Source organism: Prunus persica, chromosome G5 (genome assembly GCF_000346465.2).
Source record: "Prunus persica cultivar Lovell chromosome G5, Prunus_persica_NCBIv2, whole genome shotgun sequence".
NCBI classification, from domain to species: Eukaryota; Viridiplantae; Streptophyta; class Magnoliopsida; order Rosales; family Rosaceae; genus Prunus; species Prunus persica.
In genome coordinates this window covers 16,734,323-16,760,214 of record NC_034013.1, presented here as the reverse complement: position 1 = coordinate 16,760,214, position 25,892 = coordinate 16,734,323, and the positions used below count along the sequence as shown (strand labels likewise).

At 38.9% G+C, this 25,892-nt stretch overlaps 3 protein-coding genes and 1 pseudogene across 7 annotated transcripts; 2 read left to right on the top strand and 2 right to left on the bottom strand.

The window, feature by feature from the left end:
• Nucleotides 3,311–5,582, bottom strand: LOC18776988 (UDP-glycosyltransferase 89B2). Its single transcript, XM_020564820.1, has one exon. The coding sequence runs from the start codon at nucleotides 5,042–5,044 to the stop codon at nucleotides 3,545–3,547; it is 1,500 nt and encodes a 499-aa protein (XP_020420409.1). The 5' UTR covers nucleotides 5,045–5,582; the 3' UTR covers nucleotides 3,311–3,544.
• LOC18777053 lies at nucleotides 6,437–9,904 on the top strand. Its single transcript, XM_020564259.1, has 3 exons — nucleotides 6,437–6,900; nucleotides 7,300–8,944; nucleotides 9,356–9,904. Exons 1-3 carry the CDS (start codon nucleotides 6,571–6,573, stop codon nucleotides 9,592–9,594), a joined length of 2,214 nt encoding a protein of 737 aa, XP_020419848.1. The 5' UTR covers nucleotides 6,437–6,570; the 3' UTR covers nucleotides 9,595–9,904.
• LOC18777674 lies at nucleotides 10,094–13,215 on the bottom strand (annotated as a pseudogene).
• On the top strand, nucleotides 19,413–24,809 carry LOC18777940 (transcription factor BIM1). 5 transcript variants are annotated; one of them, XM_020564410.1, is made up of 13 exons: nucleotides 19,413–19,559; nucleotides 19,670–19,716; nucleotides 19,946–20,331; nucleotides 20,494–20,571; nucleotides 21,440–21,856; nucleotides 22,115–22,184; nucleotides 22,288–22,439; nucleotides 22,541–22,649; nucleotides 22,925–22,994; nucleotides 23,104–23,199; nucleotides 23,415–23,881; nucleotides 24,063–24,192; nucleotides 24,290–24,809. In XM_020564410.1, exons 3-13 carry the CDS (start codon nucleotides 20,295–20,297, stop codon nucleotides 24,392–24,394), a joined length of 1,731 nt encoding a protein of 576 aa, XP_020419999.1. In that variant the 5' UTR covers nucleotides 19,413–19,559; nucleotides 19,670–19,716; nucleotides 19,946–20,294; the 3' UTR covers nucleotides 24,395–24,809. The 5 variants fall into 5 exon arrangements, with proteins under 5 accessions (XP_020419999.1, XP_020420002.1, XP_020420001.1 ...); XM_020564412.1 differs by having other exon boundaries at nucleotides 19,414–19,559; nucleotides 23,418–23,881; XM_020564413.1 differs by having other exon boundaries at nucleotides 19,413–19,716; nucleotides 21,443–21,856.

Genomic DNA, 25,892 nt, shown 5'->3' with positions numbered 1-25,892 from the left:
TCGTTGCATGCATGGCGGCAGACAGGCGCTGAACACCGTATCTTCCATTCCACGCGATCACATTCACAACACTTTTCCCAAACAATTTCAACAATATATATATAAAATCAGAAAAACCACTTTCAATGCTTTTCCATTAACCAAAGCTTAATTTGAACACTGCTTTGTTTTCTGTTATTTGTTTTGATCCTTTTCCCCAGAGAACCCCCTAATCATATTTTAATTACGACACATATAGTGTTGACTAGCCGTACGTAGCTTAATTTGCTGCCTTGACCTGGATTTGGACTCTATAAAGACCCCCGTTCCATTTCATAGGGTTCCTCTCTTTCGCTAGCTGTTGAAGTTGAACAACATACACATATACATACCCAAAGAAGAAAAGGAACAGAAAGATATGGTGTTTTTAAGGCTCATTACCCTTGTACCTTTCTTCATTTTGCTACATGTAACACACGGAGGTACGTACATTTATTTGCGCTTTTTCTTAAATTTCTTAAATGATGAAAGTATATATGTATATATACATGTATAGCTTTGATTCTTAGTTTGATGTTCTTGTAGCTTTGAGCAAAGTACTGGTTTCTGATGAAATTGGGCGACCAATACCAAGAAGAAGCCCCGTAAATGTTGAAAAGGTACTAGTACATATTACTTACAGAATACTCTGAAATATACATACATGTTCTAGAAATTTGATATATCTTATTCTCTAATAAAATCAGGAAATTTATGATGGCGTTCCTGCCGCCATGGATGAAGTTGAATGTACAAGAATTATTGGGGGCAGGAAAATGAGCATGCCTAAAAGGATTTCGGGAATGATAAATGAGGAAGGGTTCAATAATATTGGTAGAGAACGTAGGTTCATCAGGAGCACAAGTAGTCGTCGTCCTCGAATGAAGTTCAAAATCGAAGGTTTTATACCTCTCAATGCCGATTATCATGTCCCGAAACCTCATCCACCTAAGAATAACTAAGGAAGAGCAAGCAAGAGCACTAGTGGTAGCAGTGAAGGCGGCGGCTTTAGTTTTAGGACACAAAGTTTTGTTATGCTCTTCATTTCCTCATTTAGCTAGGTTTTTCTTATATATATAGGTAGCGTTTTGTGATTTTTGTAAACGCTTTTGTTTTTCTATATCTTCTTTGGGTCATCATTTGTGGTTATGTAAGCATTTTGAGGGAGCGACAAATTTGGAGTGTCGTGCTTGTATGTATGGAAAAGATACTAGCGTTCTTCAATCTAAGGCCAAAATTCGTAGCAGTCGTTGGGTTTAGTCGACATCTTTTTTGCTGTAGATTTGGGTCCATTGACTTTTATTAAGTTTTTCACGTGTCAATTTTACCCTTTAAGGTACATAAGGAAAGAACAATAATTGAAAATCCAAATTAATCTATCGATTCTTTCCTTCTAAATAAAATTCAGATTTTAAATTTGAATCCTTCTATTGCCGCCATGACATAAAAGAAGTTAATATAAAACAATGAAAGTAGGAGAATTATTGATGATATCTTCCCAACAAATATTTACCTAACTACTAGGTAAATATGATATAATATACCTAATTATTAGGTAAATATAAGATAATATACCTAATTACTAGGTAAATCTATATATATAAAGTAAAAGGTAGAGATAGTAAAACATTCAAAATACCAGAAAATGCCATTGATTAATACAAACATTAAGAATTGAAATTATTAATTAAATGAGGATAATATGGTAAATTCACACTTTTTCATATTAAAAAAATTATAAAAGATAATTCAGATAATGGATCCTATTTTTATGGAACACAACTACCCATTATCTTTTTAATTCTAAAATAAATTTTAAATTTAAAAAAAAAACCTCTCACAAGCGAGGAAGCGCGTGCAGAGACTAGTATAACATAATGTACCTAAAAACTAGGTGAATATAAGATAATGTACCTAAATACTAGGTAAATATAAGATAATGTACCTAAATACTAGGTAAATATAAGATAATGTATATACTAGGTAAATATAAAATAATGTACCTAATTACTAGGTAAATATAACATAATGTACCTAACACATAAATAGTATATTCTATTCAGTCATGATCTCTTTGACTACAGTGGTCCAAGAGATTTGTGGCCACTCACCGTTGGATGTAAATTCAACGGTTCACTCACTCTTGCACTCCTTTTAAAAAACTTTTTTCAAATATTAGATTAATATCCAACGGTGGGTGACCACAATCTCTTGGACTCCTGTGGTCCAAGAGATCGGGACTGATATTCTATTATACATGATAAACATGTAGATTTTAGATAAAAATGTGTGGATTTGAGTGATACAACCAATAATTGTAAAATGCCACAACAAAAAATGGAAAGAATGGAAAAAAGTAGAAGATAATTAACTATCAATAAACAAAGGAATCGAAAATGATGTGGGGGAAAACACAAAAATCACATGTGTTAATGGTTAATTGCATCTTAATTAAAGATATTAGGCGAGAATGAACTTTATAGCAACAAAAACATGAAGAGGAAAAGTGAGCTAAACAAAATCAAACGTAAAAGAATGAGAGTATATTAGTGAGGAATTGTATTATCAAAGAAGAAAACAAACAAACAAAATCAGTGAATAACAAAAGTTGTGGTAAAGGAATATTTATGTACCTTGTGTACAGGTTGCAATAGTGCAAAAATACAAAGCCACAACAAAAAGAAAGCCAACGTTCATATAGGATCATGACTATAGGAGATGTGATTTGTTGCCTTATTTAATTATTTCAAAATTTTAATAGCTAATTATTATGACACAAATAAATTTCTTACCTTATTTAATTTTTAGGGGTATGATGGGAATAACAAAGTAATTTAAAAAAGAAAAAAAAATGAGTAAAAAAAAAAAGAATGTAATCATACATGGCACAAAAGTTAAAGAACTTGTATCAATAACAACAAATACAATGATGACATCAAACTTCCATTTTCGATTTTGGAGTTATACCGAATTTTCTAAAACATATTTAGGGCCAGTTTGACATTGTTGTATTGTAAAAATAATCACTTTTAGATTTGCTGTGAGAGAAATAGCTGTGAAAGAAAGTAGTTTGGCGTTTGGTAAACTTTTTGTTAGAAGTGCGGTTGGTAAAAAAAACACGGGGTTATTTTTGGAATTTTGAAAGTTTTATTAAACCTAACGCATCTTCAAAACTGATTCATGCATAATCAAAAAATGAAAGCAACTCATCATCTACTTTTTCTAATTGCTTTCTCTCACAGCAGTTATTCAAAATAAGTGATTTTATTATCTTTTACCAAACAGGTTAGACTTTCAAAATTTTCAAAATAATCACTTATTATCTTTTACCAAACAAGTTATCCCAAAATTTCAAACAGGTTCAAAAATTACAATTTCTTTCTAAGGCCCAAAAGAAAAGAAAAGAGAAAGGCCCGCCCATTAAAAGGAAAACCCACCAAGGGAGAGTCTCTTGGAGACCTATGATCGGAACTGTTAGTAGTAAATATTTAATTTTAATTTTATTACATTCATGCCTATTTTCACTTTAATTTCCATTTCGCATCGATTGCAAATTTTTACTACCTGCCGGTATTTCCAATGCAGCCAGACGATCCACCAAACTATCCAACTCCTTCACCGAGCTCCCGCCTTCTTTGATGGCCTCGAGTGCCGCTCCACGCAACTCCACGGCTCGCTCCCTCTCGACCCGCTTCTCACACACCGATTCCGCCACCACTCGGGCCAACTCGTCCGAGGCAGGCACGCTTCCCGCCCCCTCGCACACCCTAACCGCCACCTTCAGCTGGTCCACCAGCAACGTGGCGTTGCTGAATTGGTCAGCCCCCATGGGCCACGCCAGCATCGGCACACCCGCCACCACGGCCTCAAGCACCGAGTTCCACCCGCAGTGAGTCAAGAACGACCCCACCGCTCGGTGCCTCAAGATAAAGACCTGCGGTGCCCACCCTCTTATCACCAGACCCCTCCCCGCCACTCGATCGTCGAACCCATGAGGGACAGCGCCGTAATCTCCCTCCGCGTGTCCCTTCGTGGGGCCCTTCACCGACCACACGAAGCGGACTCCGCTCTTCTCCAATCCCGACGCCAGCGCCTCCATCTGGCGATTGGTCAACACGGCTTGAGTCCCGAAGCACACGTACACCACCTTGTGATCCTCTACGCACGCGTCCAGCCACGACTTGATGCGATCTACGGAAACCGAGCTGGACCCGCCCCTCTGTTTGGGCCCGGATAGGTCATTATTATCCGGCGGGAGCAGCGGTCCAACGGCCCACACGCGATCGTGGCCCAGCTCATTCTTGAGATGCTCGAGATAAACTCGCTCCAACTCGGTGAACGAGTTGACGACGAGTCCCCAGCTGGCCCTGTTGGCGTCGAAGCCGTCCTTGATGAATTCCGAATCTGGGTCTCCCTCGACGTAGGAGCGGTAGACGGTGGAGAGCTGCCACCAGGGGTATTTCGGGGAATTCGGAATTTCGGGGAACAAGAAGACCTGGTTTTGGTCGTTGGGGTCGTCTCGTTTGAGGAGGCGGTGCCAGAGCGAGTCGATGACGGAGAGGGCCAAGGCGCCGGAGGGGGAGAAGACGAGCCTCTGAATGCCGAGCTGGGTAGCGAGGCGGTGGGCCCAGCCCAAGAACATGTCGGAGATGATGGCGACGGGGGGGTTGGGGTGGGAGGTGAACCAACGGAGGAGGGAGTGGTGGAGTTGGCCCAAGGCGCACATCATGGCGAGGAAGGAGTGGACGGGGAGGTCCTTGACGTTCTCGAAGCCGGCGGGGAGGGAGGGGTGGGAGGGGAGAGGGAGGACGAGGGTTTGGATGGAATTATTAGGGTGGTTGTGGGCGGAGAGGAGAGGTTGTAGGAAAGGGAGGTTTTTGGGGGTGACGAGAATGGTGATGGTGAGGCCGCGGTTGGCGAGTTGGTGGGTGAGGTCGAGGAGAGGGATCATGTGACCCTGTGCTGGGTATGGGAACACCAAGACATGGGTTGCATGGTTTGGGGTGGTGGTGCTTGAACTGGTCATGGTGATCGAGAGTAGTTAGGACGTTTTTTCAAAGATCTGCGGCAGTGGTGTGTGTTTGAGTTGTGGTACATCAATGGTGGAAGGAAACTGGAAAGTAAGCCGTATGAGTGGGGTTAGGTCATCGTTATTGCCGTGACTCGTGAGAACATTTTTGCTTTAGCATCACTTTTTTCTTTTGTTAAATATCTCATTACTTTAATTGTCATTAAGATGATCCGGAAAATTAAAATCATTGAACAATGCGACATGGTGGGGGTAATTGTTTTTTATATTTTGCGCGTAATGTAGTAGGTATTGTATTTGGTATCCTGTCAATTTAACCACATACAAAAACACATTGATTTAAATACAAATTAATCGGAAAACTAACCATTTTAGTTAACAAATCTCAAATTAGAGTCTGCATTTTTTTTATTGTTTTTATGTTCAATGGGGTCTTGGCCTCAAGTAACAAGTTGCATATCAAACAAAAACAATGCACAAAAAATTCAAACAAAACAGAAATTTATCTTCTTCTTTTTTTCTTTTATCGAGAGATAAGAATAATAAAAAACAAAAATCACGAGGGCACACATGCTCAAATAAAAAAAATAAAAAAAAAAGAATAGATTAATGGCAGACCATGCTCCCACACCACACACGAGAAGTGGAGAGGCTGCCCTTTTGGCCCACCAAAGAGATAGTTTGCCTCCATCATCATGTGTCTCTAATATGAGAAGAGAAGTGCTGCTCTCTAGACAATAATGGTGAAACAAAATAAACGTGAGAGAAATATAGGACACAATACTGAAAGAAAATAGCATGATAATAAAACTTCAAGTATTTTTGGAGACATACCTACCTACACCAAAATAAACAATAAATTTTCATGGGCTGATCGAAAAGAAAAAATTAAGAGATATTTAGTGATATACCCATTTCTAGCACTAATATTATAAATAAACCCTACACAATTGAATTCCTATAAACAAACCCAAAAAAAACCCAAAAAATGATAGCTGGCCTTATTGAATTTAATATTGATTATTAAATTACTTTGATGCCCTATTGAGTGTTTTGGGTATTTTTATGAGATTTTGGGGTTGGGCTTGTTTTAAGAAATTGATGGCAGTTTTGTAATTTATAAGAAGTTAAAAGCTTTTTTGTTATGTTGTAAATGGGCTTTGGGTGTGTTTCTAAAGTCCATTTTATATAGGATATTTTTATAATTTGGGCCCCCATATTGGGTATAATAGTGAATCTCCCAAAAATTAATGAGACGTTGGTAACTTGGGCCATGAAATTTAAGAACTAAGCCAGCCCAACCCATTTGCTTGAATCCTGATTCTGTTTTGATTTCTCCACCGAAATAAAGGCCCTTTAAAAAGGAAAGAAATTTGGCGCATAAATTTTAACAAAGAGAAAAAAAACTCCGATAATCCCGATTCTGTTGGGATTTATTTCCGTAGCAAAATAAAAGCTTCCAGGTCTTGGCGCAGAGATAGCATAGTAACACTAATAAGCTGCCAGTGGCGGGTGACGCAGACATGTCGTCTTCTTCTTCCCCAAACAAACGCCTGAAAACCCTTAAACCCGAAATCCAATCAGGAAAGGACCCAATTCAAGACGACCCCCAAGAAATTGTAAGTTCATATTCTTCTCAGAGCTGCGCAATTTGCTACTCCAACGATGAGAAAGCGGTCAGAGGCGAAATCGATTGCTGTGATCACTACTTCTGCTTCTACTGTATTATGGAGTGGTCTAAAACGGAATCACGCTGCCCACTTTGTCGAAGGAGGTTCACCACCATTCGTAGACACCGGAAAGCCGGTGTCTTTGCCCGCCAGCGAACCTTCAAGGTTCCCCTTCGCGATCAGGTGACAATATTTGTTTATTTTCACTTGTATTGCTGATTTGGGTTTTTTGTTTTTCATTAACGGCTCTAATTCAACAAATTTATGATTAAATTTTACACCTTGTTAAAGCAGTGTCGTTCAAATTTATGTTTCCGTCACATTGGTTGTGTTCTAATTTAACAAAAAAGGCTGCTTGCTGAAGTTCAATGTCTTTCAAATCTATGTTTCCCTAACATTGGTTGTTTTGTAATTTAACAAAAAAAGGTTTGCTACTTGCTGAACCTCAAATTCTTTCAAATTTATATTTCCCTAACATTCATTGGTTGTTTTGTAATTTAACAAAAAAAGTTTGCTACCTGCTAAAGTTGAAGGTTTTCCAAATTTATATTTCCCTCACATTGGTTGTTTTGTAATTTGCAGGTTTACCATTCTCATGACCATGTTCTGTGTGATGTGTGCCACCTTGCGACAGATGAAAGTCTTCTGTTGCTTTGTGAGATGTGTGACTCAGCCGCTCATACATACTGTGTTGGACTTGGTCATACTTTACCAGACGATGATTGGTTCTGCCAAGACTGCATTTCTACGATTGAAAATCATGTCAGTTCTGATTCTGATGATGAAGAATTCATACCAACAGCTGTGCCATCTGACTTGCCCAGTGAACGAGGATCAAATAGTCATACCACAGTGGTTAATAGATATATGATGAGAATCCCTCAAACAGTCATACCTGTTGTCCCTGACGGGTGTACCAGTATTACAGTTGAAGTAACTACGCCAGCAAGAACACTACCAAGTGTTTCCAATAGACCAACTGACTCAGTTCCAAGTACACTACCAAATGTTTCCAGTAGACCAAATGATTCAGTTGCAAGTACGCTACCAAGTGTTGCCGATAGACCAACTGAATCAGTTGCAAATACACTACCAAGTGTTGCCGGTAGACCAACTGAATCGGTTGCAAGAACACGACCAACTGAATCAATTGCGAGAACATTGGATCGCCATCGCAATGTGCACACCCGTGTACAAGCACTTCGTGAAAATTGGAATTCCTTCCAAAGTGGTTTGTTGAGCTTCCCTTCTAATTCATCTACATCTGGCTACAGTTGTAGTCAAAAGCATAATAATGACGTTGTATTCCATGAAAGATCAGGCGAAACACAAACCTCATCGTCTACAAGTTGCCAGCAACTGGAAAATCGAGAGAGGTGTGGTTCACATGATAATGATATTGACAAGGCGTGGAAAATGATGGATATTGCAAGGTCAGTACAGCATGCTCATGAAAAGTGCAGCAGCGCAGTTCAGTTCTCAGAACTTCCTGCTGGCAGAAGCAGTGATTCAATTAAACGAACTCATCATTCATGTTTTGGTATATCAGGTCAAGCGCAATCCTCATCTTCCACTGGTTGTCAGAGACCAACAAATCAAGTTGATTGTGGCTCAGATGATATTGACAAGGCATTGAAAAATGTTCATATAAAGACCAGCAGTGCTGTTCAGCTCCCAAAACTTCTTTCTAGGGAAGCGAGTGCCTCAAAAGAAGCAATGAATGTAAACTCAAGCGTTGATATTTTAAAAAGCCGACAACTTGGAGATTGGGATCGGAGAAGAACTGAAATGGAGGCCTACAAATGTAATTCTCGTGAGAAAGAAACAATAAGACATCAATCTTTAAAGTTGGAAAAGGAAAGGCAGTTCAGGGGTAGAGCTCAGGAGGGAGTAGAGTCTAGTGAAGGCCTTTCAATTAGTAGTTCACCAGGATTATTTGAATCTCAGTTTTCTGGGAACTTAAATAGGTCAACATTGTTACAGAGACTTGCAAATCAGGCTTCAAAAAATATCACCGATGAGCAAAGTGGGCCTGCTTGTTCTTCTTTTTATGCCAAACCAGAGCTCATTGCTTCGTCTTCCAGTAAACTAGATGTGCAGAAGAGAAATATTGGAGGGGCGGAGAATTGTGTGGAAAGCATGGTCAGAAAATATGATGATGCCAAAAGCGAAATCAAATCTCTTGTCAAGATCAACTTGAAGCTTTTAAGCAAAGACAAACGGTTAGGTATGATTTCCATGCTTTAATTTAATACTTGATCTATATACATATACTTATTTTGGTCAATGCTACAATGTGCAAGTTATAAGGGTAGGTAGTACAAATTTAACCCGTATCTATTCTCATAGCAGCTAAGCATTATTTTGATGAAGAGTGCACTATTACTTGAGAAAGAAAAAGAACAAAAAAGTAATTTACCATTTTTACCATTTGCATGGTGTGGAGAAAACAGGAAAGCGATAGTACCTTGAAACTTGTTTGGAACTATTTATATTTCATTGCATTGTTATTTATACAGAAATATTTAGGCCACTTTGCAGTCTGTGTGTAATGTTTGTTTGTATGGATTTAGATGAAAGAAATTTGTAACATGAACAGAAGTTAATTACTTTTACTCCAAATTTGTTGCTTCTGCAGAAGTTGATGCATTCAAGGAAATTGCATGGCGTTCCACGCATGCCATCTTGGCTGCATGTGGTTTAGAGCATCCAAAGTCTGGCATGCCTTCCTTTCCAAGCTTAGTATGCTGCCACACCGAGCAGTTTCGTCAGCAACATAAATCCAATTTGATGCCCAAGTCCTGCCGAGATTGCTTTTATGGTTTTGTGAAAGATGTAGTCAGTTCCATTATGGCAGGTTCTGCAAAATTAAGTTGAGGTTTATCATAATCTGTCCCGACCGCTGCATTCCAGCCACCGAAATAGTTTGCACCCTCCCTCCTAAAAATGTAATTTGTTTTGGTTCATCTATCCCGTAGGAGCAGGAATGTGGAGTTAATGAGTGACTGACTGAGCAGTATGTAACTGATTTATTCATTACTTGTTGTCATAAGCATGAATAAGATCCCTAGGGTTCCAATTGTGTATTGTGTCTAATTCCATTGATTCATTTATTCATTCATTCATAACCCCACCTTGATTCATTCATTCATTCTATGAAATAAAAAGTCGATTCTATTTGTATGAACTCCTTTTATTGTATTTATTTTACAAAGCAAACATTTAAACATTGGGTGCTATATGCTTCATTTAAAATCAAGGTGGGGGAGGAGGGTGGTTGCGGTTGGCCCCCTTAAAATACTCAAATGGATGATTTATCTGCCCTTTCGAACATGTAAATCTCAGCTAGATAGATTTAATGGGAGCACACAGCAGAAGAAACAAATAAAAGAAATGACAATTGCAGAATTAGTTCACATATTCAATATATATAACACCCTATGGATTTTGCTTTTTCCTCATTTCTGTCTACTTTTTTTTACCCTAATTTTCTACATGTGATTTCTTGATAAGTCTCAAAACGTTTAGAATAGGCCACAGGACTGCTTCCACAGCGATGACAATGATCTTCACTACTACCGAGCTCAGACTCCCCAAAAATATCTACAAAAACAAGAGCAGTTTGTCGTCTGTTCCATGCTTCTACATCGACCGCCGGTCAAATTATATCAAAACTTGCAAGATGATCCCAGCCTTTGTCTCTGCCCAATGGTTGCACGCCTTCGGTTGCCAAAGGCAGGGTACAGAAGCTCCCTGACCTTTTCAAGAAACAGAATCCATTGCTCCTCACTCATATCAGCAACCTTCACAAAGCTTATTGAGGTAGGTAACTGATCATTTGCACTTCTTCTGACACCCACATCAATATTTTTCAGAGACGTGGGCAATTTTGAAGCAGTTTTATACCAATTTTCCTCTGGCCTGACTGGCCTTATATCAGCAACCTTCACAATGCTTGTTCGGGTAGGATATGAAACCTGGTCAAAGAAGTCTCTTGAGATCACTTGTGAAGGGTCTACAATCATTGCATTCTCACAATCTATATCGAAAAGAAACTCTTCGTTTCCTTCTTCAGCCTCAACGTTTGACATGTTTAAATCTTCTATAATCCTCCTGGCCTCAAGGCATACAGCCTCAAGTTCGCTTGGCTTCTCTTCTCGGCCTCCGAACTCCCTACTCATCATCTCACCAATCTCAGCAAGACACAGTCCAAAAGCCGTTGCTTCCTTGAGGAATATTGTGCACAGGACCAGAACTCTAAGGCATGCCTCCCGAATCATAGGCAGCTCCATCTTTAGCATCTCAGAATCACAAATTGGATCGAGATTCCTTATATACTCAAGCTCATCCTCAGAGAAAGGAATTGATGCCTGAGGCCAATGAATCCACTCAAAATATGGATCTTCCAAGTGCTCTGGCAAACAAAGGCCATGATCAATTGGAATGAGCTCCACCTGACCAAACTCCCCATCAAGCTTTTTAACCAGCAGGTTCCCTGCATGCCTGTCAGTGTTAAAGATCCTAATATCTAAAATGCCTATTCTATGAACAGCTGCTACTGGAAAACTTGAGGTTCCACAGTCACCAGCATCATAGTCATGAAGGATGAACTGCTGCAGTGATGCAATTTTGCTAACCCTTTTCTTCTTCTGAATCTTGTCCCCATTGACACCACAATTAACATTGAAGATTTGATGTGCAACCTTCACAAGAACAGTTGGAGGCACATTAGCAAAGTGATCATAATCCAGAAGGTAGGCAGCAACTTCTCGAAACCCTGTTTCCCCAACTCGCACTGAACTCTTCAGGCCAGGCTGCCCAAGAGCTTTGCCTACAAAGCCTTTAGGGTTGTTTGGTGCAAATGGCTCCTCATCTGTTGGCTTCACGATGGCAACACTCTCTCCACTGATGTTCCTGAAGTAGTAAGCACCACCTAGCCCACCATGAACAGGGATTGGATCAACCCCCTTCTTGATGGCCGCCACAATGTCCTTAACCAGTTCATCAATTCTGGCAAAGTTATTTGGACACCCTAAAATCTCAATAGGATCACTTTGATCCTTCTGGAGAAGATTCTTTCCCGTAGGTGAGAGACAAGGAGTCGATGAGCTTCTATGCATGGCATTTCTTGCAAGTAGCAGTGGGGAATGATTGCGGATGGCACTAAGATCATTGTTTAATATACGATCCCCAAATGTCAAAGAGCTCTGGTCGGTAGGTACACTGAGGGCAAGCTGCAACCTCCTTTTGACTGTGTGAGCATTGTCACCCCTTTCCAACTCCATTCCCAAGACACAGCCAGTCTCAGTCTGCACAAAGACACGTCTCCTCCGGGCAAGGTTTCCTCTTGTGCTCTCATGGGAATCCCGATTGAGCAGCCCACTGATGAGTGTCACAACCATCTGGGTCTTAACAGGACTCTCCAACTTTGTAGTCATGAAATAAAGGAGGAATTGTTACTTCCAATCTGGCAATAGAGGTGATACCAAGGTGCAAATCCTTCCCACTCTCGCAGCACGTGGCCAATGGCTGACCCAATTGAATGAGAGACACGAAAGGCTGCCAATCGATCATAAACTAAGCTAACTTTACGCTAGAAAACCATTTACAACATAAACACAGGCAACCTATGCAGTCAGTCAGGGACTACATCAGGAAATCTTTCTGATGGCCTGGCCCTACTTGATGATTCAGAATAATTAAAACCTGCCAAGAATAGGTGTAAATATGTCTCATTACATACAGCATACATAAGAAGAAGTAACACAAGATCATACAACTACTAGTATTCAAACAATATTAATCGTAACCCTATATTTTCAATTGATTAATTAATTAAAGCAGTCTGCCTAAGAAAATTAAGACAACAACAATAAGGACCAAGCAATCAAAATGATGATCAGTAAACAAAACTTACGCAATCCTTCATCATTCCTTTAATTTTACTTGGACCATCTAGTAGGGAGGGAAAGAAGTTAAACACTCTCAAAATTGACTACTTTTAATAACCAGAGAAGTCACATCGATTTTGTCTTAACTACCCTGTTTGGTTGCCGAGAAAAAGTAGAAAAAGTTCCATTTCTGTTTGGCTTGCTTTGCTGCAGTTTCTCGTTAACCAAACGGGGCAAAATAGGTAAGAGAAACTTCCTCTGAAATGAAAACTTGCAAGAAACCAAAATGAAGTTGAAAATCAGAAACTAAAGATATCAGCCAACATACGAATATTGCGTTAAAGAAAGAAAAGGTTCATGTTCGTACGAGTTCAAGATTGAAAACTCACCGGCGTCTGAGTCGCCTCGTCAGAACTTAATCTTGGAGGCCAAGATCAGCGAGAGAGAGAGAGAGAGAGAAGAGTTGATGATGATCAGGCGTGGAGAAGATCCAATGGCTACATATGATGAAGCAATCAGGGGTCTTCCAGTTCCACAGAGAGAACTGTCTTCCCCAAAAGCCCCAAAACCTCTCTCACTCTTTCCCTATTCTCTCCTTGGCTTTTTCTCTGCGTGGATCCTTATAATGAACGTAATGTGTTTGTTGTACGAAGAAGAAGCCTTCTCCTGTTTTGTGATTTTACAACAAACACCTGATATCATCTTGACCGCCTTTGACTCTCAAGTTCGTAAAGGACGACCGTAGGATCATGGGCGGATGTGTGATCACGACCATTGATTTAGTAGTACTGAATCTGTACTGTACGGAGAATCGCGCGTTCAAGACGTGGAAAAAGTTTTGGTGGGGACAATTAAGTGACACTGTCCTGTCTGCTGACATAAATAAATAAATAAATAATGACATTACATTTGCCGCTTGTTTACCGGCCTGCAGCATCAGCAGGAGGCAAGACTCAAGACCGCATATTTCCTAAAAAAACAAAAAGTAACCAAGCTTTCAGAAAAAATGACCGCCATGCTACCCGGGTATGGGCTCAAAATGTGGGCTGTAACAAAAAGTGGGCCGTCCTTGAAATCCTTTTCTTTAAAAAAAAAATTAGAACCGTCATTAAATTCATTAACCCATTTTGCGGAATATTGTTAAAGATCTTGAAGGGAGATTGTAAGGAGGGGTTCTTAACAGCCATCCGATCAATTGCATAGTTATTATTGGACGGTTAGATTAAACCGCTCAACATGCTCTCTCAATGTAGCCCCCTCGTTATGAAAGCTCCTTTTTTTTTTATTTTTAAAATTGGTTTGTTCGGGGATGAGAAAATAATCTGAAGGGGCCAAACTCTTATCCTAATTTGGTGTGGGCTTTTTTTTTTTCTTCCCCTTTTTATCAATGTGGGCTTTATCATCCACTACTACATATTATCGCGACAAGAGCCTTCCGTCGCGATGGCCCAAAAGTATGCATTATAATCTAAAACTAAAAATGCTCAATCCAAATCCAAATACTGCTCATCTAACCTCAAAAGTGGGGCATTCAAACTTTATGTTATAGCTAGCATGGGATATCAAAATGGAGCAGGTGGTCCTAAACCCATAAGCCATAACCATATAAATGTGCTAAAAACAACAAGTGCAACCCTAAAATCTACATCTGAAAAACCCTTTGAATTGGAAGCTTAAATCATGGGAATGGGCAAAGTTATTATGTTTAGAATCTAGGGCTGCCACGATCGATGGAGACACATGTCCAACCTCCCCTAGGGCCACGTCTGGCGTATAAAGACCAGGCAAAAGCGTACGCGAGACTGCACGTGAGTGCGCCACGTAACGCTGGAACGGCCCCACATCTCAATTTCACATTTCAATGACCCATAAACGACAGGTCACTTGGGAAAGGCAAGCACATGCCCCCACACTCAAGTTTTGCCTTTCTCTTTTTCGGATGGGTAATTCGCGGGTCCCACTCCCAACCCCACGTGACACCGTCACGAGAAAGAGAGTGAGGAGGAGAGAAGAAGAGACCCCGCACCGCTTAGCACGTGCTTCACGTACCAACACTATTTAGCCCAGCAAGGCTATGCCCCTATGACCTACTCCTAGGTAGCTTAGCCAACCTATAAAATCCCAAGCCATGCGTGATGCGGCCGTGCCCATGCCCATCACTTTCTTTCCTAAACTACCCCTACGTCATCTCGCCCCTTTCGCAACACTCCAAAGGGTGGTTGAGGCATTTCATCAACTCAAACGTCGTCAAAAAGGTCGCTAGCAGCAGCATTTGACAGCGTTAAAGGGAGAGAGGCGAGGGCGTGGCGAAGTGGTGATAGTTGGGGGGGTCCCCACCGCACGCGAGGAGGCGGCAGAGATGAGATGGATGAACGGCAGGGGATGGGCGCAAGTGAGGAGCTGCCTGCTCACGTGCGGGCTGCGTAGCCTTTCGTTCTCTCTGTCTGAGTGGGGAGGGTCCAGTCACGTCATTATAAAAACATACGTATGCCTATCACATGGCTTTAGGCTAGTACACTGGTATTCGCCACCACCAACCAAAAACCACTTTTCCTCCGTCTCGTGCTCAAATATCTCCGTCTCGTGCTCAAATATCCCCCAGCCCTACCATTCATGCTTATCCACAGACTTGAACTTGAATGCAAGTAGACGGATACGCTTTATTAGCAAACTAACTTAATTCACGTATGTTTTTATCGTAAGCGGAGCTAAAGTAAGGATTTATTTTATTTTATGGGATTTATCAAGATATGAGATGTAATTTAACGTACTGTGTGCTGACGGCGTCGCCGAATAGTAGGAGGGTTACGAAACCACTTTCGACGAACCCAAAACCGTCTTCTCAAATTGATTTAATTATTTATTTTCGGGAATAAAGGGAAAATAAAATAGGGGGAGAACGGGATCGCGTAATAGTTGTAGTGGCGTGGGGGACCCACCAACAACGCAAGGGTGAGTTGGCCACGTGATTTGGGAGGCTGACGATGTGGTAGGCAGACATTTTCAATCACGTGATGCGGTGCGGATTCCCCGGGAAAACTGACACGCGTCCGTGCCCGTAAAAGTCGTGGAGAAAAACTAATTAGTTGCCTCCGAAGATTTAATTAAATTAATGGTTGAATTATGATTTATTAATCACATATGTCCGAGAGATGAGATGAGAGAATGGAAAATCCATTATCCTATAAGCTGCAAATGCAGAAACACGCAAAAATGATTTGTTAACTAATCCCTAAACGGATTCCTTAAGAAGGGAATGTCCATGTTACGCCGAAACACCCCGTTGCTAAAAACAAAAGTCCCCACCCTCCAATTCCCATCCTTTTTTAAAAATAAAATAAAAACTTTTCCAAAATTGTTTCTTTCTTTCCCTTTCTTATTTGTTCTCTGTAAATAAACTAAGCTTTAATTAGATAAATTATTATTAGAAATTTGTTGCTATTCGGATAGATTTAAATTTTGGTTTCTGGAGAAATGCATGCATGAACTACTGTTTTGGCTCTTCCCCCATATTAAAAAATTCATTAAAAAAAAAGAATGAGTGGAGCTGTACAAGGTACATGAACCCAGTGTGCTGTCCTGTTTGTATTGGAATCTTTAATCACTTTTACTATAAGCTGTTTATAATCACTTTATTATCAAGTTGTTTAATGTAGGTAGGGTTAGAAAGAAGTGGTGACAACAAGTTATTCATATTCTTTCAAGTTATAGGATAGGTAGTTTTTAAATAAGCAAGTAATTTTATATTATTACTGCTATTTTATCTAAACATTATTTATATTGTTTCCAGAGGCAGAAACAAGAAAGGGGGCCGTGTTGTTGTTGTTGATGTTAATAACTTAATAAATTGAGTGAGTGAGGGCTGTGGGTTTTGCCATGTTTCTTTTTATGCACGTGAGGTGGGGGGTCAACTCAGGTGGCCCATGGGCATTGCCGTTTGTGACGACAAAGCATGAAAATGACCTAGCTCAATTAGCTAACGCACATATCACTTTTCAGGGGTCACATCTTCTTGAGCGATTGAGCCACTCACTACTCACTACCCTCCCAGTCCTAGCTAAAGGGCTCTCCACCTTTTTACCTTAAAAGTTTGCCCTGGCTTCTCAAACTGTTTAATTACCAACTTAATCAATTTTATGCTCAATTATTTTATCTTCTTGCCAAACCTAAATGCTCTAATCCAGTTTACTAGCTAATTAATCTTTATCCTGCACGTGATGTAAGGTAGACAGCATTAGATGCATTTACGACTCAGGACTAGTAGTAGTTGCATGTGGGGTTCATTTTTTTCCATTCCAAATTTTGTACTCTCTATTCATATAGGACGATCACGTGTGCAAAGTACAATTTCCTGCAAACAAATCTACCAATTACTTATAGCAATCTTAGAAATTACTACACCTTTTACCAATTACTAATTATTAAGACATGATGGTGTGAGCCGCAGCTTCTTAGGAAACAGGAGACGTGGTACACTTAATAATTTAATTAGTTATGATCATGTGACTTAAATAGGAATTAATCCAGAGAAAACAAGTATTTGCAAGCATCTTATTGGGTGGGCGTCACATGACAATTCGTATTATAAATTTATCTAATTCTAGCTTGACACGGCACATTTGCCTTATTATTCAACAACATGCTCCCTAAAAATGCATCAAAATTCAATATATTTTGACAAACTACAAGTTTAAAAAAAATGTTAAATTGAATTAATTAAAGACGGGTTCGAGGTATCCAACAAAATTATTTATTGTAAATATTTTAGAGGAACAGAAGTAGCGGTGCCATATGTTGAAACTTGAAACTAGGGTTAGGGTGGCTGATGCTGAAAGAGAAACACAAAACAACCTACACTGTACGACTTAATTCATTTTAATTTAAATGTTTGTACGACTTGTGAATTGAGAGCCATGTTCTCCCAATTTTAATACTACTTGTATTGTGAGAAATGGAAAGGAAGGGAAGTGGATTGTCACGCCAAGCTGTTGGATCGCAATGTGAATGCTCAATTGCCATGCATGATTGTCGGAGATTAATACAAATCATATAAAGAATTATAATTCTTTATTAATTAACATTAAGATTCTCTATAAACAGTGTGGACCAATAATTGTTATTGTTTTGAAAACAAGGAGAAAAATAACGAATTGATCTTAGTTAAACTATTCTTGTTACGATTCATTTACGTATGGATGATTCAAATCAATTTATAACTGATTTTTTATTTTCTTTTTTCAAATTAGCCTTTTAGTACAGGTACTGCCTAATCGGTTGAATTTAAGAGTTTTTAAATATTTCACGGTTTGAAATCACTTATTTCACGAAAAATATTCGTGTTAAACGAAAATAACAATATTTTCCTATTTTCGATCAATCATTGACATGTTATAGGTGATAAGTTTTTTATATGAAAATTTATAATAAACTGGATAGCAATAATGTCATCTCTTTTCCACACTTATACTCAGCCCTTGCGTAATGAAAGGATACATGGGGAAATGCAAAGCCACGCCCCACATAGACAGAAGTTCCGCGTTCAGCGGCACAGACAGAAAAAACGAAACCCAAATGAATGAGTGAACTGAAGGAGTGGGGCGGCACGTGACATTTGCTCCGTTACCACCAACATCCTTTCACAAGGTGACAAGTCAGTCGCAGCCCGAGGAGAGAGAGGAGAGAGAGCTTTTCTCAGCTCGTGAGCTAAAGTCAAGTGCAGTAATAATAATATTTATTAACATTGGTTGATGGGGATCTGTGCCCCTAATCATCACTAAGCGTATTTAGTTGTTGTTAAGTCACGGATAACGGGGTCAACATTCATTCTACTGTTCTTACGTCAACGCTTAGTTTACCCGATCACGTGACTTTTTTATTTCCCTCTTATTGTGCAGTGAAACAGTGTAAACTTCGCTTCCCTTTCTCTTATTATCTGTGTACTTTCTGAGCTGAGCTCTAACTCCCAAAAAGCAGAGAGGGTTGCACGTGCATTGCTTAAGCGTACCCAAAAGTGGGGCCCCAAAAGGACTGCTTCCTTCCACAGTCACATACTGTTTATACACTGAAAACTCATTAATTAAAAGATAATTAACTATCTATCTCAATAATAACAAATTAAGATAATTATCTGTTTCAAAGATAGTAAACTGTTCAAGTAAAGTATCAGAAAGAGCACCAAACGAGTCCTTAAAATTTACGCACGCTAACATAAATGTTGAAATCCTTAGAGAATCTTCCTTCCAAAGGAAAAAGCTCTACATAAATATCATCTTCGACAATATAAAGAAAAAGGTGGTAGATGAAATTAGTATTAGCACTAGATTATACCCATAAATAAACACTTGTTACTACTTCTATTGGAAATAAGAAAAAAACAAGTCATCTGTTAAAACATTATTCAAGCCTGTCCTTATATTATTTTTTGGGAAGAAAAATAAAATAAAAATGAAGTGATTATCTTCGTATGTGGACAAACGGACAGAAACACAGACCAAGTAAAGAAGAGTATTACTCGGGATTGCCAAATCAAAAAAAGAATAAATAAAAATCGGGGATTGCCGAAAACATTAAAAAATTGAATTCAAGCAAAAGTAAATAATTGAGTTCCGTGAACCCTGAAAAGCAGCCTTACCCAGTTAAGAGTAAGCGACCACGCTACACTTACCCTCCGCTACAAACCTTAACGCCGTTAACCCCGCCGCAACGTCGTTAACCCAACGGCGGGTTTGTCTAACGGAAAACAACCAAAGCAAATATTTAAATAAATAAATAAAAACAATACAGAAAGCAAAGCAAGCAGGCAAATGAAAACTGTATAAAAGATCCTGAGCCAAAGAACTCACACAACTCACAAACTCACATAGAGAGAGAGAGAGAGAGAGAGAGAGAGAGGGTCCGGCTATCAGGACGAGGAATTGAAAAAGAAGACGCCGATCAGAATTTTTCAAAAAGGTCAAATTTTTGCTCGAAATTTCGAACCTGTTGTTTTTTTTTTTCGATCTTTAATTACCCGAATTACGTTATGGTATTTTCAAGCTCTGAATTCGAAGCACTTTCTGCAGTGTATATACAGGACTTGGGAGCTCAATCTTCTCGTGAATTGTTGCAGGTTTGAAATTTTTTAACTTCCTCCCTTGGGATCTTATTCGCTTGCTGAGATTTTTTTTTGTTACTTCCAATTGTGTGTAATTAATTAGTTTTGAATCTGCTTGACAAATATGTTAAATTTTAATTTATGGTAAGCTTTAAAAAAAAAAAAAAAATCCTTTCCGGTTATAATTCAATGGTAGATTCGTTGATTCTGTGAATTTACGTCCCGTTTGATGAACTTGTATCAGTTATGAGGAACAACTGACAGTTTCGTGGCGAAAAAATTGCGGCCAAAGGAACTGGTATCGAAAAGCATTCGGAGAATTGGAATCAAAGCTTGGATTTTTATCTTGGCCGCTTCTGAAAGCGAAAGCAAAAGCAAAAGCGAATGTGCCTCCGATCTTCTGGCGGAGGCGTTAGGCTCTCGGCGGATCTGTGCAGCACCAGAAAGAATCTTAGCTCCAACCTCAACAGTTTGAAAATTCAAATAAAATAAAAGTGAAGGCTCTGCCAGCGCTTACTGAATTTCCCCTGAAATTCTGTTAAAATTACGAAGAGAATTTTCCGCGCAAATAATTATTTAACCCGCCTGTACGGATGGAGCTTCCTCAACCTCGTCCGTTTGGAACGGAAGGTATTCATTTTTCGGAAACGGATTCCCTTTTTTTTTTTTTTTCTTTTTTTTTTTTTTGGTTTTATTTATTTCGGATTCATTTTTTGGAAACGAATTTTAGGAAATGGGAACCAATAGAATTGCCTTTTATTTCTTAACCTTGATTTCAAAGTTTTTCTACAGGAAGGAAACCAACGCATGACTTTCTGTCACTCTACAGTCATCCAACTGCCCAACAAGATCCAAGGCCACCTTCTCAAGGTATCCTTGTATTTTTCCTTCGATTTCAGAATATTTTTGTTTAAAATCCCAAAAACAATTTGCTTTTCTCTTTCCTTTTTTTATTTTTCGTTAATGTATATATGTGAGAGGAAAATATATATATATATATTTTGTTTGTTGAATTAAACAAATAAGGGTCGCTATTATGCATGCACGTGACCACATTTGAATAATGGATCTGGTTATCCGTCTGGGCCATGAATTGTAGGCCAGCCTTGAATTGGCTGCCAATGCGAAAAAGGGGAGGGTTAGCCTTTACCAATCAGCACCATTAGATTGGCACGAGATGGAGATGTGGGTGGGGCCTTGATGGGACCCACTTACCCCACCCATGGAAGTTAGACATGATTTGACATATCACATATCACGCCTATTCAGATGAAGCGTGGGATGTGAAGTGATGGCTAAATCTTTTCTGTTTTTTTTTTGTTTGTCATATTCGTTAAAATTTGTGGTTAAGTTTTTAAACATGTTGTTTTCCAAATCTTGGATCTGAGAAATGATGCTGAAAAAAAATTAGATTTGAAGGATTTTTTTCATTTTCTATAAAATAAAAATTTAAAGATAAGCTTTTTATAATTATTATGACATTTTATTTATTGGTTTGTTGATCCATTGCCATGCCACATGATTATTAATTTTTTCTCTCATGGCTTCATAATTTGTCAAATATTGAATGCTTATGCAGTAGAAGCTGTTGGAGAAGGAAATGTTGCAAATTTGAAACTACAAAAATATTAGCCTAGCTAATTGGTGAAAATTTGACCTAAAGATATCATAGTAGAGCTAGATATATGCTGTGTTTATCTGGTTCAGAGACCTAAGTTTGGTTTAATTATGTGATCAGGAGGCTACCTTGAAACTCATGATTTTCTACAACCACTGGAACGAATGGGAAAGAAATGCATAGCTAAGGAAGAAACATCGGTTGAGATATCAACTGCTGAAAAGCCAGTATCTCATGCAGCAGCAGCAGCAGCGCAGCCAACTTCTTCTGTGGAGCACATTCTCCCTGGTGGGATTGGGACTTACACTATAAGCCATATTTCTTATTTTAATCAAAGGGTTCCAAAACCAGAGGGATCGCCGGTATTTACAGTCACTCAACCTCAAGCAAGTAGCACCGACAGAAATGTTGAGGAACACTCAAACTGCAGTTCTTACACTGGAAGTGGATTCACTTTGTGGGAAGAATCTGCATTAAAGAATAAGGGAAAGACAGGGAAGGAGAATTTGGGAGAAAGACCAGTGGGTATTGTGAGAGGTAATAATTAAACCTCATTTGTATTTTTGCAGTTGACCACAAAAAATAAAATATTTGTATTTTTGCATGTGCCATGTGGTATATATAGATGTAGTGTATATTTTCACTCTGATCGCTCATGCTTCACCATCAAACACATATATTCCATGTATAATACGGTTATTTGAATAAGCCTCTACTTTTGAATGAAATGATAAGAAAGAACAAATGGTGAAAATTTGAAATGAAACTGATAGTTATCGGCTACTGGGATTACAGGGCAATGGACGTCTTCAGAGCGGCCTGCGCAGTCATCTTCCAACAACCATCGCAACTGCTTCAGTGCTCAGTTAGTAACTAACCATCTCGAACTCTTTATGTTTTAATTTCCTCACGTTACTGATTTCAATATTATAGATACAGTTTTTGATATGCAATTGAAATTTCATCAGGTCATCTGGTCAGAAGAACATAAGCTTCATGGATATGATGAAGTCTGCCGCCAAGGGTAGTACCCAGGAAGACGAACTTGACGATGAAGAAGAGTTTGTTCTCAAAAAGGAGACCTCTACTACTACCACCACTGCCACCACCCCCTATAAGGGTATGTATCCTTCTTAGCACTAAGATTCACTTAAAATTCTTCAGCTTTTATTTTCCTTCATTCTTTCAACTTCACTGAAGAGTTTGGGTGTTTCTTTAAAGGAGATTTGAGGGTAAAAGTTGACGTTAAGGGCTCTGATCAGAAAGCTAACACACCACGGTCCAAGCACTCTGCCACCGAGCAGCGGCGGAGGAGCAAAATAAATGATAGGCAAGTGTTCCTCCCTTGCAATTATAGTTTTAATAGTTTGCACATTCTAAATCTGCTGCAACACATTTCCTATTTGATATAATATAGTGAATCATATGTTTTGGAAATGAGAACTACACGAACCAAAGATGAATCCCAAATTTGAGAAAGTTTCATATGTATGAAGTAATATACTGTTTCTTATATGATATAAAAAAGTTGATAGCATAATCAGATGGCTTTTCTCCTTGGTGGTTTTGTGAACATTAGATTGACCCTTGAATTTATTATTGCAGATTCCAGATGTTGAGAGAGCTCATTCCTCATAGTGATCAAAAAAGAGATAAGGCGTCATTTTTATTGGAGGTACATACAAATTTTAATTGTTGTAATTTGTTCCCTTTTTCATCTTTCATCTCAATTGTTGAATAATTGGGGTTTTTTTTTTTTAATTTCAAATCTTTTTGCTTCCCAGGTTATCGAATACATACAGTTTTTACAGGAAAAAGTAAACAAGTATGAGGGATCTTACCAAGGATGGAACCCTGATCCAGCGAAATTGATGCCTTGGGTAAATCCTTTTTATTCCCTTTACTGATTATGTTCCCCTTCAATTTGAAAACCTTAATGTCACTCGTGGGGCTTTACACTTGTGGCGTAGAAGTCAGGTCTTTAGCCTTTGTGGCATGTATTCTGTTCATATTTACTAAAAGATTTATACACACAAATTTGTGTCGGTATATATTGGAGTTGCCTAATTGTAGAGTATCGTCTTTTTACTTGAAGCAGAGAAACAATCCCAAGCTTAGGGAAAGTTACTGCGATCAATCTCGAGGCATGAATGGTGGGTCTGGTCCTGCATTAGTATTTGCCGCAAAGTTTGATGAGAAAACTACTTCTGTTTCACCGTCAATTCCTGGAAGCAGTGCTCAGAACCCTGTAGAATCTGACACAAGTACTGAAACTACCTTCAAAGCAATGGATCACCACCCTGGAATAACAAGCAAGCCAATGCCCTTTCCTTTGTCAATGCAGCCCAACTTCTTCACTCCTGTCAGGAGTGATGGTGCTGCAGTACCTCAACTTCCACCTAGATTGCCATCTGATGCAGAGAACACATCTCAGCATCAATCTATGTTATGCCAGACAGTATCGCGTGCTACCGATGGTGCTGCCGCTAGGGATAAGCTAAAAGAACAGGAGCTGACAATTGAAGGCGGTCGAATTAACATCTCAAGTGCGTACTCTCAAGGGTGAGTTTCCTTTTGGTTCAAATCACATATTTAATGGGTCTTTGGTTAAGGTTCTGTGATCTAATTCATCAGACCTGGCTGCAAATGTACTAACCATAAACTTTGAGAAGATTAAGATAGTACTCTGTCTTGTAGATTTATGAATGAGTCAATAACATAATCGAATGTCGGGATTGGACAGGTTGTTGAATACTCTGACACAAGCCCTGCAGAATTCTGGTGTGGATTTGTCACAGGCCAGCATCTCAGTGCAAATCGAGCTTGGGAAGCGAGCAAATAGTCGATCGCCTATACCGAAATCTGTTGTTAAGGTATCATGTTGATGCAGGTTTTGTTACGCCATTGTCATTCCCCTGTTTCATTTTGCAGAAACATATATAATTAAACATTTCGCCCATTCTACTGCAGGACAACGAGATCCTCTCTAGCAATCAAGGAAAAAGACACTCTAGAGTTGCAAGTGGTGAAGACTCTGAACATGCCCCGAAGAAGCTCAAGACAGGCAGAAACTAATATGACAGGCCAATTATATTAATTACTGCTATAATTATTTGTTAATGATTTATAATTAATTCATTTTTTTGGGAACCCCTTTGATGCATGGGGGTATATTCATGTCTTCTGCTGGTTTATAATCTACCCAGTCGAGACTGAGATTGATTGTAATTTGTACATGTAGTGTCTTTACAGTCGAGTTTGTTGGGATCCATAGATTGATTTCCCAACCAAATATTTGTTGTCTTTTTTTGTTTGTTAATTATCATTATTATTGAGGCTTCCATTCTAATGTTGAGAAGCTGCTTTCCTCATCTTGTAATTCTTGCAGTGTTATTTCTTGTGCCCCATTTTCTTTGGCAACATGACTTTTGTTCGATGTAATTTTATTATTTTTTCTTAATGAAGTACTGGTTGCCCTCTTACAGTAGAACTTCAATTAATGTTGAGTTGTTATCTTATGAATCTCCTCCCGGTACCAAATGGATCAGGTCAACCCAAGCCTGATATGACTCTCTTCTTCATCTGGGTCAGCCCAAGCTCGAAATGCCAGAATAACTAATGGCTCGAGTGTTATGATTGGGAAATTGGGCCAAATCTACAATCTGATCATATTGATCCAATCAGACCTTTTCTATTTTGAATTTAAACAAAAGGATCTTAAACTTTTTTTGTTTTTGTTTTGAAAACATTTCCTAAACTCACACATAATACACGGATATTAGGACTCGAATTAAAGATCTTTCTTGAATGAAACAATTGCTCCGAACCACTACATAAAAGGATCTTAAATTCACAAATAAGAAACTAACTTAACCCCATGTGCATTATTTGTGGAAAACATGTACAGATTTTACTGATAGTGTTACCATATAATAATATTAATGCTTTAAAGACTACAATCGAACTCTCAAACCGATAAGACGAAGTCGTTAGAGTTAATAAGTAAAGAAATCGTTGGATCAGGTGTTAAAACATTGGATCGGGTGAATTGCTGAAGACTTTTTCTCAGTTCAATTACCTAAGTAAGAGCATCGTAATCTTAAAACGATTTTTAAAATTGAAAAATAAAACTTAAATTTATGGATTATAAGTTTGAAAGCGAAGCTATGTTCAGCAACAGTCTATCACAAAATCTCTGCTATCCAAGTGTCATTGTTGTAAATAAATGCTCTTTATTGTTGACTTGAAACTCAAGCAAAGATGTTATGCATTTCGTTCCCACGAGCAAACAATTATAAAATTACGAAGCTGCATTAATTGAACATATTTCTCTGCTGATTGCGACGTAGTTCAAAAGCAACTTGAACTGCCTTAATTATTTGAATATTAATGGCTTTCAAGACTTGTGAGAGCTCTTTCTTCGGGGTGGATGTGGCTTTTTCTTGGATCATCCAAAAAAATTAAATTGATTTTGGGTCAACATTTGGACAAATATTAAAAACACTCTCACCATCTCCATCATCAAGTAAGTGAGTGTGTATATAATATGTTCTCGATACAAGACAAAACGCTA

Excerpts from the sequence above, each read along its gene's own strand:
- LOC18776988 (XM_020564820.1), bottom strand. The coding sequence starts at position 5,044 with ATGACCAGTTCAAGCACCACCACCCCAAACCATGCAACCCATGTCTTG.
- LOC18777053 (XM_020564259.1), top strand. The coding sequence starts at position 6,571 with ATGTCGTCTTCTTCTTCCCCAAACAAACGCCTGAAAACCCTTAAACCC. Across the intron at positions 6,901-7,299 it reads AGGTTCCCCTTCGCGATCAG|GTTTACCATTCTCATGACCA; the intron begins GTGACAATATTT and ends TGTAATTTGCAG. Across the intron at positions 8,945-9,355 it reads AAGCAAAGACAAACGGTTAG|AAGTTGATGCATTCAAGGAA; the intron begins GTATGATTTCCA and ends TTGCTTCTGCAG.
- LOC18777940 (XM_020564410.1), top strand. The coding sequence starts at position 20,295 with ATGGAGCTTCCTCAACCTCGTCCGTTTGGAACGGAAG. Across the intron at positions 20,332-20,493 it reads TCGTCCGTTTGGAACGGAAG|GAAGGAAACCAACGCATGAC; the intron begins GTATTCATTTTT and ends GTTTTTCTACAG. Across the intron at positions 22,185-22,287 it reads CGCAACTGCTTCAGTGCTCA|GTCATCTGGTCAGAAGAACA; the intron begins GTTAGTAACTAA and ends AAATTTCATCAG.